We start from the raw sequence: 15,405 nt of genomic DNA, 5'->3' as shown, positions 1-15,405 counted from the left end.
TAATCTGATGTAAGAGGAGGAAGATGCTCTATAATCTGATGTTAGAGGGAGATTTGCTCTATAATCTGATGTTAGAGGAGGAATATGCTCTACAATCGGATGTTAGTGGAGGAAGATGCTCTATAATCTGATGTTAGTGGAGGGATATGCTCTATGATCTGATGTTAGTGGAGGAAGATGCTCTATAACCTGATGTAAAAGGAGGAATGTGCTCTATAATCTGATGTTAGTGGAGGAATGTGCTCTATAATCTGATGTTGGTGGAGGAAGATGCTCTATAATATGATGTTAGTGGAGGAAGATGCTCAATAATCTGATGTAAGAGGAGGGAGATGCTCTATAATCTGATGTCAGTGGAGGAAGATGCTCTATAATCTGGATGTTAGAGGAGGAAGATGCTCTATGATCTGATGTTAGTGGAGGGATATGCTCTATAATCTGATGTAAGAGGAGGAAGATGCTCTATAATCTGATGTTAGAGGAGGAATGTGCTCTATAATCTGATGTAAGAGGGGGACCGTGCTCTATAATCTGATGTTAGTGGAGGAATGTGCTCTATAATCTGATGTTAGTGGGGGAAGATGCTCTATATCTGATGTTAGAGGAGGAATATGCTCTATAATCTGACGTTAGAGGAGGAATATGCTCTATAATCTGATGTTAGTGGATGGATATGCTCTATAATCTGATGCATGAGTAGGAAGATGCTCTATAATCTGATGTTAGAGGGGAAGATGCTCTATAATCTGATGTTAGAGGAGGAATATGCTCTATAATCTGATGTTAGTGGAGGGATATGCTCTATAATCTGATGCATGAGGAGGAATATGCTCTATGATCTGATGTTAGAGGGGAAGATGCTCTATAATCTGATGTTAGTAGAGGTGGGTGCTCTATAATCTGATGTTAGAGGAGGAATATGCTCTATAATCTGATGTAAGAGGAGGAATATGCTCTATAATCTGATGTTAGTGGAGGAATATGCTCTATAATCTGATGTAAGAGGGGAAGATGCTCTATAATCTGATGTTAGAGGAGGAATGTGCTCTATAATCTGATGTAAGAGGGGGACTATGCTCTATAATCTGATGTAAAATGAGGAAGACGCTCTATAATCCGCTGTCAGAGGAGGAAGATGCTCTACAATCCGATGTCAGAGGAGGAAGATGCTCTATAATATGATGTTAGTGGAGGAAGATGCTCTACAATCTGATGTTAGAGGAGGAAGATGCTCTATAATCTGGATGTTAGAGGAGGAAGATGGTCTGTAATCTGGATGTTAGAGGAGGAAGTGGCTCTATAATCTGATGTTAGAGGGTGAAGATGGTCTGTAATCTGGATGTTAGTGGAGGAAGATGCTCTATAATCTGGATATCAATGCAAATGCTTCTTTTTGTGTAAGATTAATGAAAAATGTGTGTGTGTGTGTGTGTGTGTGTGTGTGTGTGTGTGTGTGTGTGTGTGTGTGTGTGTGTGTGTGTGTGTGTGTGTGTGTGCGTGTGTTTTCCTTCTTTCAGTTCCTTCGTCCATGTCAGTCGTCTTTTCTACTTCGTCTGTGGAAACAACAAACTCTTTTGTCGTCTCCGACCCTTCAAACCAAAATGGAACATGGCCGCTGGCTTCTACCAACCCCACCCACCCAGCACAGGGTGGCTCCACCCACCAACCACAGTCGAGCTCCACCCACCAGGCACAGGGGAGGTCCACCTACCAACCACAAGGGGGCTCCACCCACATACAACAGGGGGGCTCCACCCACATACAACAGGGAGGCTCCACCCCGCAACAACAGGGAAGCTCCACCCACCAACCACAGGGGGAATCCATCCAATCACCACAGGGGGGCTCCAGCTACAAACCACAGGGGGCATCTGCCTACAATCAACAGGGAAGCTCCACCCAGCAACCAGAGCGGAGCTCCCCCTACCAAGCACAGGCGAGCTTCACCCACCAACCACAAGGGAGCTCCACCCACCAACCAAAGGGGAGCTCCACCTACCAACTACAGGGGGGGTCCACCCATCAAACACATGGGGGTTCTACCTGCCAAACACAGGGGGGCTGCACCCACCAACCACAGGGGAGCTCCACCCACCAACCACAGGGGGGCTCCACCAATCAAACACAGGGGGGCTCCACCTACCAACCACAGGGGGGCTCCACCAATCAAACACAGGGGGGCTCCACCTACCAATCACAGGAGAGCTTCACCCACCAACCCCAGGAGAGCCCCACCCACCAACAACAGGGGAGCTCCACCTATCAACCACAGGGGAGCTCCACCTATAAACCACAGGGGATTTTCACCTACCAACCACAGAGGGGCTCCACTTACCAACCACAGGGAAGCTCCACCTACCATCCACAGAGGAGCTTCACCCACCAACCACAGGGGAGCTCCACCCACCAGCCACAGGGGAGCCCCACCTACTATCCACAGAGGAGCTCCACCTACCAGCCACAGGGGAGCCCCACCTACTATCCACAGAGAAGCTCCACCTACCAACCACAGGGGAGCTCCACCCACCAGCCACAAGGGAGCTCCACCCACCAGTCACAGGGGAGCTCCACCCACCAACCACAGGGGAGCTCCACCCACCAGCCACAGGGGGGTTCTACCCACCAGCCACAGGGGAGCTCCACCCACCAGCCACAGAGGGGCTCCACCCATCAATCCCAGGGAGGCTCCACCTACCATCCACAGAGGAGCTCCACCCACCATCCACAGGGGAGCTCCACCCACCAGCCACAAGGGAGTTCCACCCACCAACCACAGGGAAGCGCTACCCACCAACCACAGGGAAGCTCCACCTACCATCCACAGGGGAGCTCCACCCACCAGCCACAGGGAAGCGCTACCCACCAATCACCAGAGAGCTCCACCTACCAATCACAGTGGAGCTCCACCCACCAATCACAGGAGAGTTCATCAGGTGGAGGAGATGGAGCACAGACAGAGTTGGTTTTTATGTCATCGACTGAAGCAGGTGAAGCAATGCTGACCTCCTCTGAGGGTTCCTCTCAGCTGAACCGTGGAGGTGGAGGAGGAGGAGGAGCAAGGATGGCGCACACTACCACACCTGAGGTCTCTGAATCTTCACCTTCAGATGGTTCATTTGCTTTCTCACAGCATCCCACCTCCACACATCCACCCTCCACAGTGGCCACAAGTCAAGCTCCACTGTCTCCCCCCTCCCTGCCTCCACCCACAGCTCCAACCTCCACACTCCAGCCCAAAACATCACTGGGTGTCAGGACCAAAGCAACTTCAGCACCAACTCCACCCACCAAGGTGGCGTCTGCAGACACCACCCCATCCATCACTACTGCACCTTCAACCACACCTTCAACCACCATCTATACCCGAACCATGACAACTACAACTGGTTTATCGACCCCTTCTGCATCCACCATCGGAGCCACACCTGCAGCCATGTCCAGCACCGTCATAATTCCTCTGACTACACCTCCACCTCTAACCACACCTCCTCCTCAGACCACACCTCCACCTCAGACCACACCTCCTCCTCAGACCACACCTCCACCTCAGACCACCCCTTCATTTGTGAGTACCTGGATGGATGGATGGATGGATGGATGGATGGATGATGATGATGATGATGACTCCCTACTGACTCATTATTTGCTGGGATTTGAACATGGTACTCTCTGCTCACTCACCGTCTCCTATTCCAGGTGCACACCTCCACCCGGTTGCCCCGCCCCCCCTGCTCCGCAAACCTGACAGAGATCAGCTCCAGTCCAGAATCCTTGCTGGTCCAGGTCACCTCCAGTGACAGCGCCTGTGACTTCAACTTGCTGACCACACCTGCAAAGTCTGAGGCAATAGACTCCGGGGTAACAGACTCTGGGGCAGAAGAGTCCAGGGCAGTTGATCCTGTACAGACCCGGTGCCAACAGCAGGGAAATGTCTCCAGGGGTTCGGTGTGTGAACTCAGTGGACTAACGCCTGGAACTCGGTACTGGATCACGGTGCTTTTTAAGAGGGACCGGCAGAGGACCAGGGTCTCAGTGAGGACAGGTGAGTCAGCAGGTACAGGTGAGTCAGCAAGTACAGGTGAGTCAGCAGGTACCGGTAGGACCAGCAGGTACAGGTGAGTCAGCAGGTACAGGTGAGTCAGCAGGTACAGATGAGTCAGCAGGTACTGGTAGGACTGGCAGGTACAGGTGACTCAGCAGGTACAGGTGAGTCAGCAGGTACAGGTAGGACCAGCAGGTACAGCTGAGACTCCACCTGCTGGTAGGTGTCAATCGGTACGTTTAAGGTACGGTGCCCGTTGCAGAGGAGGTGGCCACCGGTCTGGAGGACGCTGCGCTGGGTCCTGGATCTGGACCGGAACCTACAGCGAGTCTGGCGGTTTGTCCTTTCAGCTCCGTCAGCAGTGGCTGGCCTGCGGGTGGAGTCCCTGTCCAGCGCCAGCGCTTCCCTGTGGTGGCAGGTGGGAGCAGGTCGATTGGAGAAACTGTGGGTGGTGCTGTGGGATAAGGGTGGAGTCCTGATGAGGAACGTCTCCGTCAACACCTCCACCTCCTCCCTGCAGCTGGACGGCCTGCAGCCGGGGACGCGCTACACTGTCGCCGTGGTAACGGAGGCCATCGGCCTGAGGAGCTCCGCCTCCACACAGCTCGTCACAGGTAGTTATTATGGGATGTTTTCTGAAAGGGTCCTACACCTCACCTCCACCTCACCCCCTCCTTCACGCCCACCTCACACCCACAAATATATTTCTGTCTCCCCTCCAGAGAAGTTGGGACATTGGATGAACTGTGAATACTTGCTCTCCCATTTCTTACTCCCTGCTCTTCCTCCCCCTCCTCTTCCTCAGTCCCTAGATCGGTATCAGAGCTGCTCCTGCTCAGTGGAAGCAGCTCACAGAGTCTACGAGCCTCCTGGACCCCCCCCATAGGGGGGTTGGAGGTTTACCAGTTGACCTTGTGGGCTCCAGACTCCACCCCTCAGGAACGTAGGGTTTCCCCTAATGTCACCCAGGTGGAGTTTGAGGGTCTGACACCGGGGCGGCGCTACCGGCTGATAGTGAAGACCTGGGTGGAGGGGCGAAGTGCAGAGACTGTTGCCTGGGGGAGGACAGGTGAGGCCGGGTCCTGCCGAGGAGTCTGGTCCAAACACGGTGAGCTGTATATTTCTGATTGGTTCTCTCGTGTTCGCTGTAGTCCCGGCGCCGCCGTCCGCCCTCTCCACGACAGCCGACGGTGTAACGCTGCAGCTGCGCTGGGCACCCCCCACAGGTGACTGGGAGCGCTACAGTGTGGTGCTGAGGAACGCCTCGCACGTCCTGGTGAATGAGAGCGCCGGCAGGCTGGAGACGCAACACCACTTCTCCACCGCCGGCCTCGGCCTGGTGCCGGGGCGAGCATACGGCGTGGAGGTCACCGCTCATAGCGGTGTGCTGGCAAACACGGCCAGCTGCAGCGGACGCATCAGTAAGTTCTCCAGTCGGATAGCTCATCCTCTGGCTCCTTGCGCCACGTTACCCATAAGCCTTAGCTGTGTCTGTACCTGCAGCCCCTGCCGCCGTGCTGCTGCGCCCCCTGCAGGCCGACGAGTCATCCATCAGGGTCCGGTGGACTCGTCCTGAAGGTCAGTGGGACGGGTTTACGGTGCTGCTCCGGGACGTCGAGCACGACGTCCCTCCGGCTCGACGGACTCTCGGCAGCGACGCCACAGACTGCACCTTCACTAGCCTCACGCCAGGACGCCGTTATGCCATCACCGTGATGACCAACAGCGGCAACCAGAGCAGCTCGGCCTCAGCCGCGACCTGGACCAGTAAGGAGCGTCTCGTGACGAGGTTTGACCTCTTTGACCTCTTGACCCCGTCTGTCTCTCTCTGCATCCTCAGCTCCGGCCCCCGTCACACAGCTGCAGGTATCGAACCAGGGCACCACCGACAGCCTGTTGGCCCGGTGGGACCCGGCCCCGGGGGATCTGGACTGGTACCAGGTCCTGCTAGTCACCGAGAGCAGCGTCATCAAGAACCAGAGCGTGGCGACGGACAGCGTGAGCTTCTCCGCCCTCAGGCCTGGAGCCCTGTACAGGGTGGTGGTGACCACCGTCAGGGCTGCACTCGTCTCCAGACAGACGGTGGAGGACGGACGCACCGGTGAGCCCCCCTGCTACACCCGTGTCACCACCCACGATCCTATCTATGACTCCACCCATAGCTCCACCAATGACTCCACCCATGGCTCCACCTGTGACTCTAGATAACCCACATGAACCAGTATACCTGAGAGAAGGGAGAGCACAAACTACAAGAGAGAATGTCTGCAGAGGATAGACGACAGGACAGAAAACAAAATACAAAAGAGAGACAGACAGAGAGAGACAGAGTGAGAGAGAGAGAGACAGAGAGAGAGAGAGAGAGAGAGAGAGAGAGAGAGAGAGAGAGAGAGAGAGAGAGAGAGAGAGAGAGGTGTTCACTGTCCTACAGGACGTTTCCTCTCAAAGAACAATGAACAGGAAGTCAACAAACCTTCAGCTTCTGTTTGTCTCAGTTTCCTGAAAATACCACAAATATTCCTGCTCTCACACACACACACACACACACACACACACACACACACACACACACACACACACACACAGATGTAACCCTGACCCCCCCCCCCAGTTCCAGCTGCAGTGGCCGATGTGAGGGTGAGTAATAATGGACGCAGTGACTTCCTGACGGTGTCATGGCGCCCCCCGGTGGGCGAGGTGGACCGTTACCTGGTGGCGCTGAGTGAGCGGGACCGCACGCTGCACTCGGTGGTCGTGTCCAAGTCCAACCCTGGCTGCGTGTTCAAGTCCCTGGTTTCCGGACGCCTGTACACCGTCTCCGTCAGCAGCTGCAGCGGATCATACCTGAACCACACCTCCGTCCAGGAGAGGACACGTGAGTGTCTCACACACACACACTCACACTCACACACACACACACACACACACAGTGTGTGAGGCCCTGTGTTTGATCCCTCAGAGCCAGCGGCGGTGCAGAGTCTCACGGCGACCCACGCCGCTCAGGACGGCTACCTGAAGGTGTACTGGCGGCCAGCGGCCGGAGACGTGGACGTTTACCAAGTGTTCATTAAACACAACAACCTGCTGCTGCACAACCGCACCGTGGCCACGGCGCACACCCAGTGCTGGTTCAGCGGTCTGATTCCCGGCCGGCTCTACACCGTGCTGGTCGCCAGCTGCAGCGGAACCTACCAGACCAGCGCCTCCACCCACGGCCGCACACGTAAGTGACCTCCGACCTCTTGTGACCTCCAACCCACCCTCACATTAACCCCGCCCTCCTGTTCTCCTCGGCCAGTCCCGGCAGCGGTGCGCTCCCTGGTGGCAGCGGCGGCGGGCTCGGAGCAGCTCCGGGTCACATGGGTGGCGGCTCCGGGCGACGTGGATCACTATGAAGTGCAGCTGCTGTTCAGTGACCTCAAAGTGTTTCCTCCCATCACGCTGGGCGGTGGCGAGGACCAGTGCCTCCTCAAGGCTCTGACGCCCGGACGGCTCTACCAGGTCCTGGTGACCACCTACAGCGGACCCCACCAGAGGGCGGCGCACACCCAGGCACGCACCGGTGGGTTCACTGAGCACCACCTGCACCTCCTCCGGCACCTTCTCACCCCCTGTACCTCCTCTTGCCCTCAGTCCCCAGCAGGGTGAGGAACCTGCGGGTGAGTACCGATGGAGACAGTGGCGGCCTGGCGGTGAGCTGGACTCCTGGAGGGGGAGACGTGGACGGCTACTCGGTGTACCTGTTCCAGCAGGGCCGTCCACTGAGTGCCCGCGCCGTCCAAAAGCAGCAGAACCAGGTGATGTTCGGCTCTCTGCAGCCGGGGCAGAAGTACGAGGTGACGGTGACGACGGAGAGCGGCGAGCTGAGGAGCAACCAAACCACTGCCACGCGTACAGGTACACAACTACACCCTGGTTTTTGGATCCTGGTTTCCTGGTTCCTCGGGCTCTTCTCGGTACTGGTTCCTTTGGTTTCTGGTTTCTTTAGTTGCTGATTTTTCGGGCTTTCTGGCATTTAACTTGAACTTCCTGGTGTCTGTGTCCTCAGTCCCAGCGGTAGTAACTGGTCTGCAGGTGGACTCTTTGCTCTCCACCTGCAGCCTGCAGATCAGCTGGCAGGAAGCAGTGGGCGTGGCCGACCGGTACTTCCTGCAAATGCAGGACGAGCGCGGTGGCCTGGTCACGAACACCTCGCAGCCCGTCGGAATCAAGTTTCATCGATTTGATGGACTGGTCCCAGGGAGGAGATACCGAGTCTTGGTCCAGACCAGCAGCGGGGGGGTCCAGAGTCCGGCGGTCAGTGCAGACACTCGAACACGTGAGTGGAAACATGGCGGATAGTTTTGTTGAATTTACACTAATCTCGTTTAATCTGGTCCAGTTCCCGTCAGTGTAGCCTACCTGTAGGTTTGACTCTTTCTGCTAACATGTTGTGGAGCAGGTCCTGCTGTTGTCACCGACCTGTCGGTTGGAGGAAACGCCACCTCCAGCCTGACGTTCCACTGGACCCCCCCGGTCGGAGACTTCACCCTCTATGAGGTCTTCCTGTACCGGGCCGACGAGACGCTGCAGGAGCGGCGTCGTGTCCAGTCCAGCAGCCAGCAGGTCTCCTTCCAGCGTCTGAGAGCCGGCGCCCCCTACAGGGTGGTGGTCCTGATCCACAGCGGGGACCTCACCAACCAGACCTCCATGTGGGCTAGAACAGGTAAGTCCCTGTTGAGTCCTGGTCGGTGACTGTAGACTTCTAGCTCATGACTCCACGGTGTCAGTTCTCTAGACCACGTTAACGAATGACCTATCCTAGACCGTGGTAACTAATGACTTCCTGTCCCAGCCGTGGTAACTAACAACTTCCTGTTCTAGACCATGGTAACTTATGACTTCTTGTTCTAGACCGTGGTAACTAATGACTTACTCTCCGAGACCATGGTAACTAATGACTTCCTGTTCTAGACCATGGAAACTAATGACTTCCTATAATGTCTTCCTATCCTAGACTGCGTTAGGTAATGCCTTCCTGTCGTAGACCGTGTTAAGTAAGGACTTCCTGTCCTAGACCGTGTTATGTAATGACTTCCTGTCGTGTTCCTCAGTACCAGCTGCCGTGGTGTCCCTCAGGGCTCAGGGTGGGAGCAGCTGTGATGCTCTGTGGGTGAGGTGGGATGGAGGTGGAGGTGAGGGGAGTGGCTACCTGCTATCCCTCCTCCAATCAGATGGCTCGGTGGAGGCGGAGCAGCGTCTGGGGTTCGATGCCACTGAGTTCACCTTCTTAGGCCTCGTCCCCGGACGCCTGTACACTGCCGAGGTCCTGAGCCTGAGCGGAGAGCAGAGGAACCAAGCAAGCACCAGGGGGCGCACCGGTGAGTCACACTGCAACGACACAACCAGACCCACACAGCCATAACTACAACTCTACACAACTAGACCTCCACAAAACTAGAACTCTACACAACTACAACTACACACCAACATAAATCTACATACAAACACAACTACATCTAACTCCCCCACCCTCGAACCCACCCCTAGCCCCCCGACCTCCGACCCCACTCCTGTTCCGGGGGGTGACCAACACGTCGCTGGAAGTTTCCTGGAGCGGCCCGGTGGACTCGGACTATGACGACTTCGAGCTGCGGTGGTCTCCGGAGGATCCACTGTCCGTGGTCAACCCGTACCGCAGTCGCACGGCGGGCAGCCGCATCCTGAGGGGGCTGTTCCCCGGGCGCCGCTACACCTTCAGCCTGCGCACCGTGAGCGGCGCCACGGAGCCTGGGGCCGCCCCCACCTTCAGCACATCCATACACAGCAGCATCCGCACCAGTAGGTGGCAGCACCGTCCAGGCCTGTTCTGCTTGACGTGTCTGAGCCTGGTTCTGCAGTTTGAGGCGTGTTTAATGTGCCACCGTCTTCCTGTCGGCAGAGCCGGAGCGAGTCGTCAGCCTCCACTGTCGCCCTCAGAGCTCCACCTCCATCTCCTGCTCCTGGGCGCCCCCAGAGGCCGACTACGACTCCTTCACCATCGAGTGCCTCCACCAGGATTCAGGGACTCTGGTCTACTCCAGGCGCACCGCCAGAGACTCCACCAGCTACGTTATCACGCAGCTGGAGCCCCACAAACGCTACACCGTCTCCGTGAAGGTCATCTCAGACCGAATGACCAGCGACGAGGTGCAGGATGGCGCGGTCACCATGATCGACCGTAAGCTGGGGTGGAGGTCACAGGGTCAAACTGGGCCAGGTGGAGGTCATATCAGATTGAGACAAGTGGAGGTCACGGGGTTCGCTGAAATGGGTGGAGGTCATATCAGACTGAGATGGGAGGAGGTCATGTGGTCACACAGACGATGGATGTAATATTATCACACTGAGACAGGCGGAGATAATGGAGTCACACTGAAATGGGTGGAGGTCAGATTATCAGACTGAGATGGGTGGAGGTCATGTGATCAGAATGAGATGGGTGGAGGTCAGAATATCCGACTGAGTTGAGTGGAGGTCATTGGATCAGACTGTGAGGACAGGTGGAGGTTGACGGTGGAGGTCTGAGGTGGAGATTGACTGGTTCTGGTCCTGCCGTGTCCCCCCAGGCCCCCCCGTGCCAGGCCTCAGTACCCGGGTTGGGGAGCGGGTGGAGGTGTCCCGCTCCTCCATCACTTTCAGCTTTAACTGCAGCTGGTTCAGCGACGTGAACGGGGCGGTGCGGTTCTTCACGGTGGTGGTGACGGAGTCTGCAGGTGAGCCAGGGCCAAGCACCAGAACCCCCCAGGTCCAGACCCCCATAACTGTCCACTGTCTGTGCAGATGTGAATGAGGTGCAGCCAGACCAGCACCACCCACTGCCCTCCTACCAGGACTATAGCTCCAACCGCTCCATCAGGTCCTACCAGACCAGCTACTTCCCCAGCCGCTGCCCCGACAATCCTGACAGCAGCTTCAGCATCTGCCTGGGGACCGGCATGGACTCCCTGGGGGGCTCCTGTGACCGCCAGGACCGCCAGGACCGCCAGGACCGCCAGGACCAGCAGGACCAGCAGGACCACAAAGACCAGCAGGACCACCAAGACCGGCGGGACCAGGTCCTGCACCCAAAGACTAGCAGAGTCCTGAATTACTGTGATGGACCCCTAAAGCCAAAGACTGCATACAGGTAACTAAATCTGCAGGTAACTGAATCTACAGGTAACTAAAGCCTCGATTCCACCATTCCATTTGCTGGCACGGTATGGTACAGTACAGTACAGTATAGTACAGTACGGTATGGTACAATATAGTATGGTACAGTACAGTACAGTACGGTATGGTACAGTACAGTACGGAATAGTACAGTACGGTGTGGTACAATATAGTATGGTACAGTACAGTACGGTATGGTACGGTGCGGTACAGCACAATAGTAAAGCTACAGTAGTATCACTACAACAGTTATGCCACTGTACTGTACTGTGAAACCAGGAGTGTGTTTGTTTACTGTTGTGTGTTCACTGTGTATGTTGTGAGTTTATCGAAATGTTTTGTCTATTTATTGTAGTGTTGTGTTCCCTGTAGTGTTGTGTGTATATTGTAGTGCGTTGTGTGTTTACTGTAATTTTTGTTGTGTATTTATTGTAGTGTTGTGTGTTTATTGCAGTGTTGTGTGTTCACGGCAGTGTGTTGTGTGTCTCAGGCTCAGCGTCAGGGCGTTCACTCAGCTGTTTGACGACTCGAAGGATTTCAAAGAATCTTCTTTGTTCACCGACACCTTTCTGTCAAGACCTATCGTCACTGAGCCAGGTGAGACCAGGACCAGGTGAGACCAGGTGAGACCAGGTGAGACCAGGTGAGACCAGGCAAGACCAGGACCAGATGAGACCAGGTGAGACCAGGCGAGACCAGGACCAGGCGAGACCAGGCGAGAGCATGTGAGAGCAGGTGTGGACGGAGGTGCGTCGTCATGGTGATGGTGTCTCTGGTCCTGCAGACAGTATGGGCGGAGTCATCGAGGGCGTCACTGCCGGAATCTTCCTCCTTGTCATGATGCTTCTGGTGACGCTTCTACTGGTCTGCAGACACCGAGCTCACAAAGTGTGAGGGCACACACACACACACACACACACACACACACACACACACACACACACACACACACACACACACACACACACACACACACACACACACACACACACACACACACACAGCTGAATGTGTGTGTCGTTTCAGGGTGGAGACTAGTCCTGTGTTGGGAATGAGTGTGAGACGAGAAACAGTGACAGCAGGAGTGAGAAAGTAAGAAACACATCTTCACACATCTCAGGTTATTCAGCTTTTTCAATACCTACCTGTTTGTGTTTCAGCAATCGACGGATCTCAAGGTGACACACGTGTGTGTGTGTTGTGTGTGTGTGTCTGTTTGTGCGGTGTGTGTGTTTGTGTGGAACATTGTTCATGTCGAGTGTATCTTTCAGTCCAATCAGAACGGCGAACTATGAGACTCACTTCAACAACCTGCAGGCCGACTCACACTTCCTGCTGTCCGAGGAGTATGAGGTCAGACGCGCGCACGCACGCACGCACGCACGCACGCACACACACACACACACACACACACACACGTGTTGATGTTGTGTTGTTGTGTTGTCAGGATCTGAGGGAAGTGGGTCGCTCTCAGACTCTGGATGCTGCTCTGCTGCCTGAGAACCGCGGGAAGAATCGCTACAACAACATCCTTCCCTGTCAGTTTGGTTACCATGGAAACCCTCAACAACTACCATCCACACAACCCCGGGCTCACTGTGTGTGTGTGTGTGTGTGTGTGTGTGTGTGTGTGTGTGTGTGTGTGTGTGTGTGTGTGTATGTTCAGATGACTCCACCAGAGTGAAGTTGTCCTATGTGGATGATGATCCCTGCTCGGATTACATCAACGCCAGCTACATCCCCGTAAGACACACAACTACAGTAAACTATACACAACTACTGTGAAGTACATGCAACTACAGTAAACTACACACAACAGTTGTAAACTAGAATTATAATAAACTATAGTAAACTTTGGTAAACCACACACAACTACAGTAAACTGCAGTAAACAGCACTGTGGTAACAAGCAGTGGTAACAACGCTCCATGAAGGACTCCATGGTAACGGCTCCTCCAACACCACCACGAAGATACACTTCGTGAGTTTCTCAGGAGAATGAGACAGAACTCAGAGGTCAGAGGTCAGAGGTCAGAGGTCAGAGGTCACGTGCAGCAGGTGGAACTGCTGAAGTTCAGTGGACCGACCAGGAGACAAGTTCTGGACCACGTTACTGATCCGCAACCTGTTTGTTCTGGTTTGGTTGTTCGTGTGTGTGTGTGTGTGGGTGTGGGTGTGGGTGTGGGTGTGTGTGTGTGTGTGTGTGTGTGTGTGTTCAGGGGGAGAACTTCAGGAGAGAGTACATCGCCACCCAGGGTCCGCTGCCCGGCACTAAGGACGACTTCTGGAAGATGGTGTGGGAGCAGAACGTCCACAACCTGGTGATGGTGACGCAGTGTGTGGAGAAGGGACGGGTGGGTCCAGCTGCTGGTTACAGGTCTGGTTCTGGTTCAGAGGACTGGTTCTGGGTCTGATACTGACCTGGTGCCTCCCCTGCAGGTGAAGTGTGATCACTACTGGCCCCTGGACCAGGACCCGCTGTACTACGGAGACCTGATTGTTCACATGCTGTCGGAGTCGGTTTTACCTGAATGGACCATCAGAGAGTTCAACATCTGCAGTGTAGGAGTCACATGTCCCGACACCCACCAACCACCGCCACTGATCACCAACCACCCACAACCAGCCACGGACACTGATCCACCTTCCCATTGCGATACATTCACCTGTGTGTGTGTGTGTGTGTGTGTGTGTGTGTGTGTTTGTCAGGAGGAGCAGCTGAGCGTCAGTCGTCTGGTTCGTCAGTTCCACTACACCGTGTGGCCCGACCATGGTGTTCCCGAAACCACTCAGTCCTTGATCCAGTTCATCCGGACCGTCCGAGACTACGTGAACCGGAGTCCAGGATCTGGACCAACTGTGGTCCACTGCAGGTTGGAGTCCGGCTATGGACCCGAGTCCACGGAGGAACCAGACAGGCTGTCTGATCTGTGTGTGTGTGTGTGTGTGTGTGTGTGTGTGTGTGTGTGTGTGTGTGTGTGTGTGTGTGTGTGTGTGTGTAGTGCTGGCGTGGGTCGGACCGGGACCTTCATCGTCCTGGACCGGGTCCTGCAGCAGGTGGACTTGAAGGACGCGTTGGACATTTACAGCTCTGTGTTCGACCTGCGGCTCCACCGCTCACACATGGTGCAGACACAGGTAGGACTGGTGCATGCCGGGAGTGACACCCCCCCCCCACGATGGAGAGATACATGCTGGGAGTAACCCCCCGTCCACTGACCTGTGTCGTCCCGTCCAGGGTCAGTACCTGTACATCCACCAGTGCGTCCGAGATGTCCTGAGGGCCCGGAAGCTGCGCTGCGAGCAGGATCATCTGGTCCACCTCAGACTGTGACTTCGCTCAGGTGAGCCCCCCCTACCGCCACCACCACCACCTGCAGGAAGGTGTGAGCACACTCTCACATCCTGGTTGCCCCACAGAGACTCCGTGGCGCCCCCTGCTGTGCAGACTGAAGCTCTGAGGTTCAGTAGGAGTTTGAGCAGTAGAGGCTCGTCAGTCACTGTATTTAAAGACTTTCACTGTAAATAAAACTGACACATACAACTGACCTGATCTACGTTCTGTACTCTCATCCTGAGTGTGTGTGTGTGTGTGTGTGTGTGTGTGTGTGTGTGTGTGTGTGTGTGTGTGTGTGTGTGTGTGTGTGTGTGTGTGTGTGTGTGTGAGTGACATTGTAAAGTGCTTTGGAGGCAGTTTAATACAAGTGAACTCTTTTCATCTTTTCTTCTGGTAACTTTAAATCTTCTGTGTTGTTTAGTTGTTTTGTTACTGTTTTGATACTTGTTGTTGCTTCTTTTTTATTTTCATACTTTAGTTTTATTGTGATGTTTTCTAGGCTGTCTGGTTTCTGTTTCCCTTGACTTTATGTTACTCTTTTTTAAGTTAGTTTATTGAAACATTTGTGTTATTTTCGGTTTTATTTTCACTTTACTTTCTGTCCAGAGTAACGGAACCGTGCTTTTAGTTACTCTTCTGTATCTCCCTTACCTTGTCATTACTCTTCGTTACTCTCTGTTACTGTTTCCTTGTTGATTTTCTTTGTCGTCCTGTCATTTTTGTTACTTGTCGTTACTTCCCATGAACCTGTGTACTCTTCGTTACTCTTGTCGTTACTCCCCGTTACCCTGTGCACTCTTCGTTACTCTTGTCGATACGTTACTGTGCATCTCTCCTGCTCCGCTGCTCTGCT

General features: G+C 54.6%; 1 protein-coding gene across 1 annotated transcript; it reads left to right on the top strand.

Annotated features, from left to right (window-relative positions):
* Positions 1-4,151: 4,151 nt before the first annotated feature.
* On the top strand, positions 4,152-14,760 carry ptprbl (protein tyrosine phosphatase receptor type B, like; the record flags this gene model as incomplete). Its single annotated transcript, XM_080474831.1, has 30 exons — positions 4,152-4,206; positions 4,305-4,378; positions 4,461-4,656; positions 4,848-5,111; positions 5,194-5,463; positions 5,546-5,809; positions 5,883-6,143; positions 6,654-6,917; positions 7,002-7,265; positions 7,341-7,604; positions 7,676-7,939; positions 8,091-8,360; positions 8,484-8,747; positions 9,136-9,402; positions 9,572-9,862; positions 9,963-10,241; positions 10,630-10,776; positions 10,844-11,189; positions 11,706-11,812; positions 12,000-12,105; positions 12,242-12,307; positions 12,487-12,568; positions 12,663-12,753; positions 12,882-12,958; positions 13,435-13,569; positions 13,655-13,777; positions 13,925-14,088; positions 14,218-14,353; positions 14,454-14,559; positions 14,636-14,760. The coding sequence occupies 29 exons, from the start codon at positions 4,152-4,154 to the stop codon at positions 14,547-14,549; spliced, it is 5,487 nt and encodes a 1,828-aa protein (XP_080330957.1). The 3' UTR covers positions 14,550-14,559; positions 14,636-14,760.
* Positions 14,761-15,405: the final 645 nt, after the last annotated feature.

The sequence above is a fragment of the Lipophrys pholis genome, assembly GCF_963383615.2.
Source record: "Lipophrys pholis genome assembly, chromosome: 11".
In the NCBI taxonomy this organism is placed as follows: Eukaryota; Metazoa; Chordata; class Actinopteri; order Blenniiformes; family Blenniidae; genus Lipophrys; species Lipophrys pholis.
The sequence above is the reverse complement of the archived record's forward strand: the minus strand, read 5'-3'. Positions and strand labels throughout refer to the sequence as shown.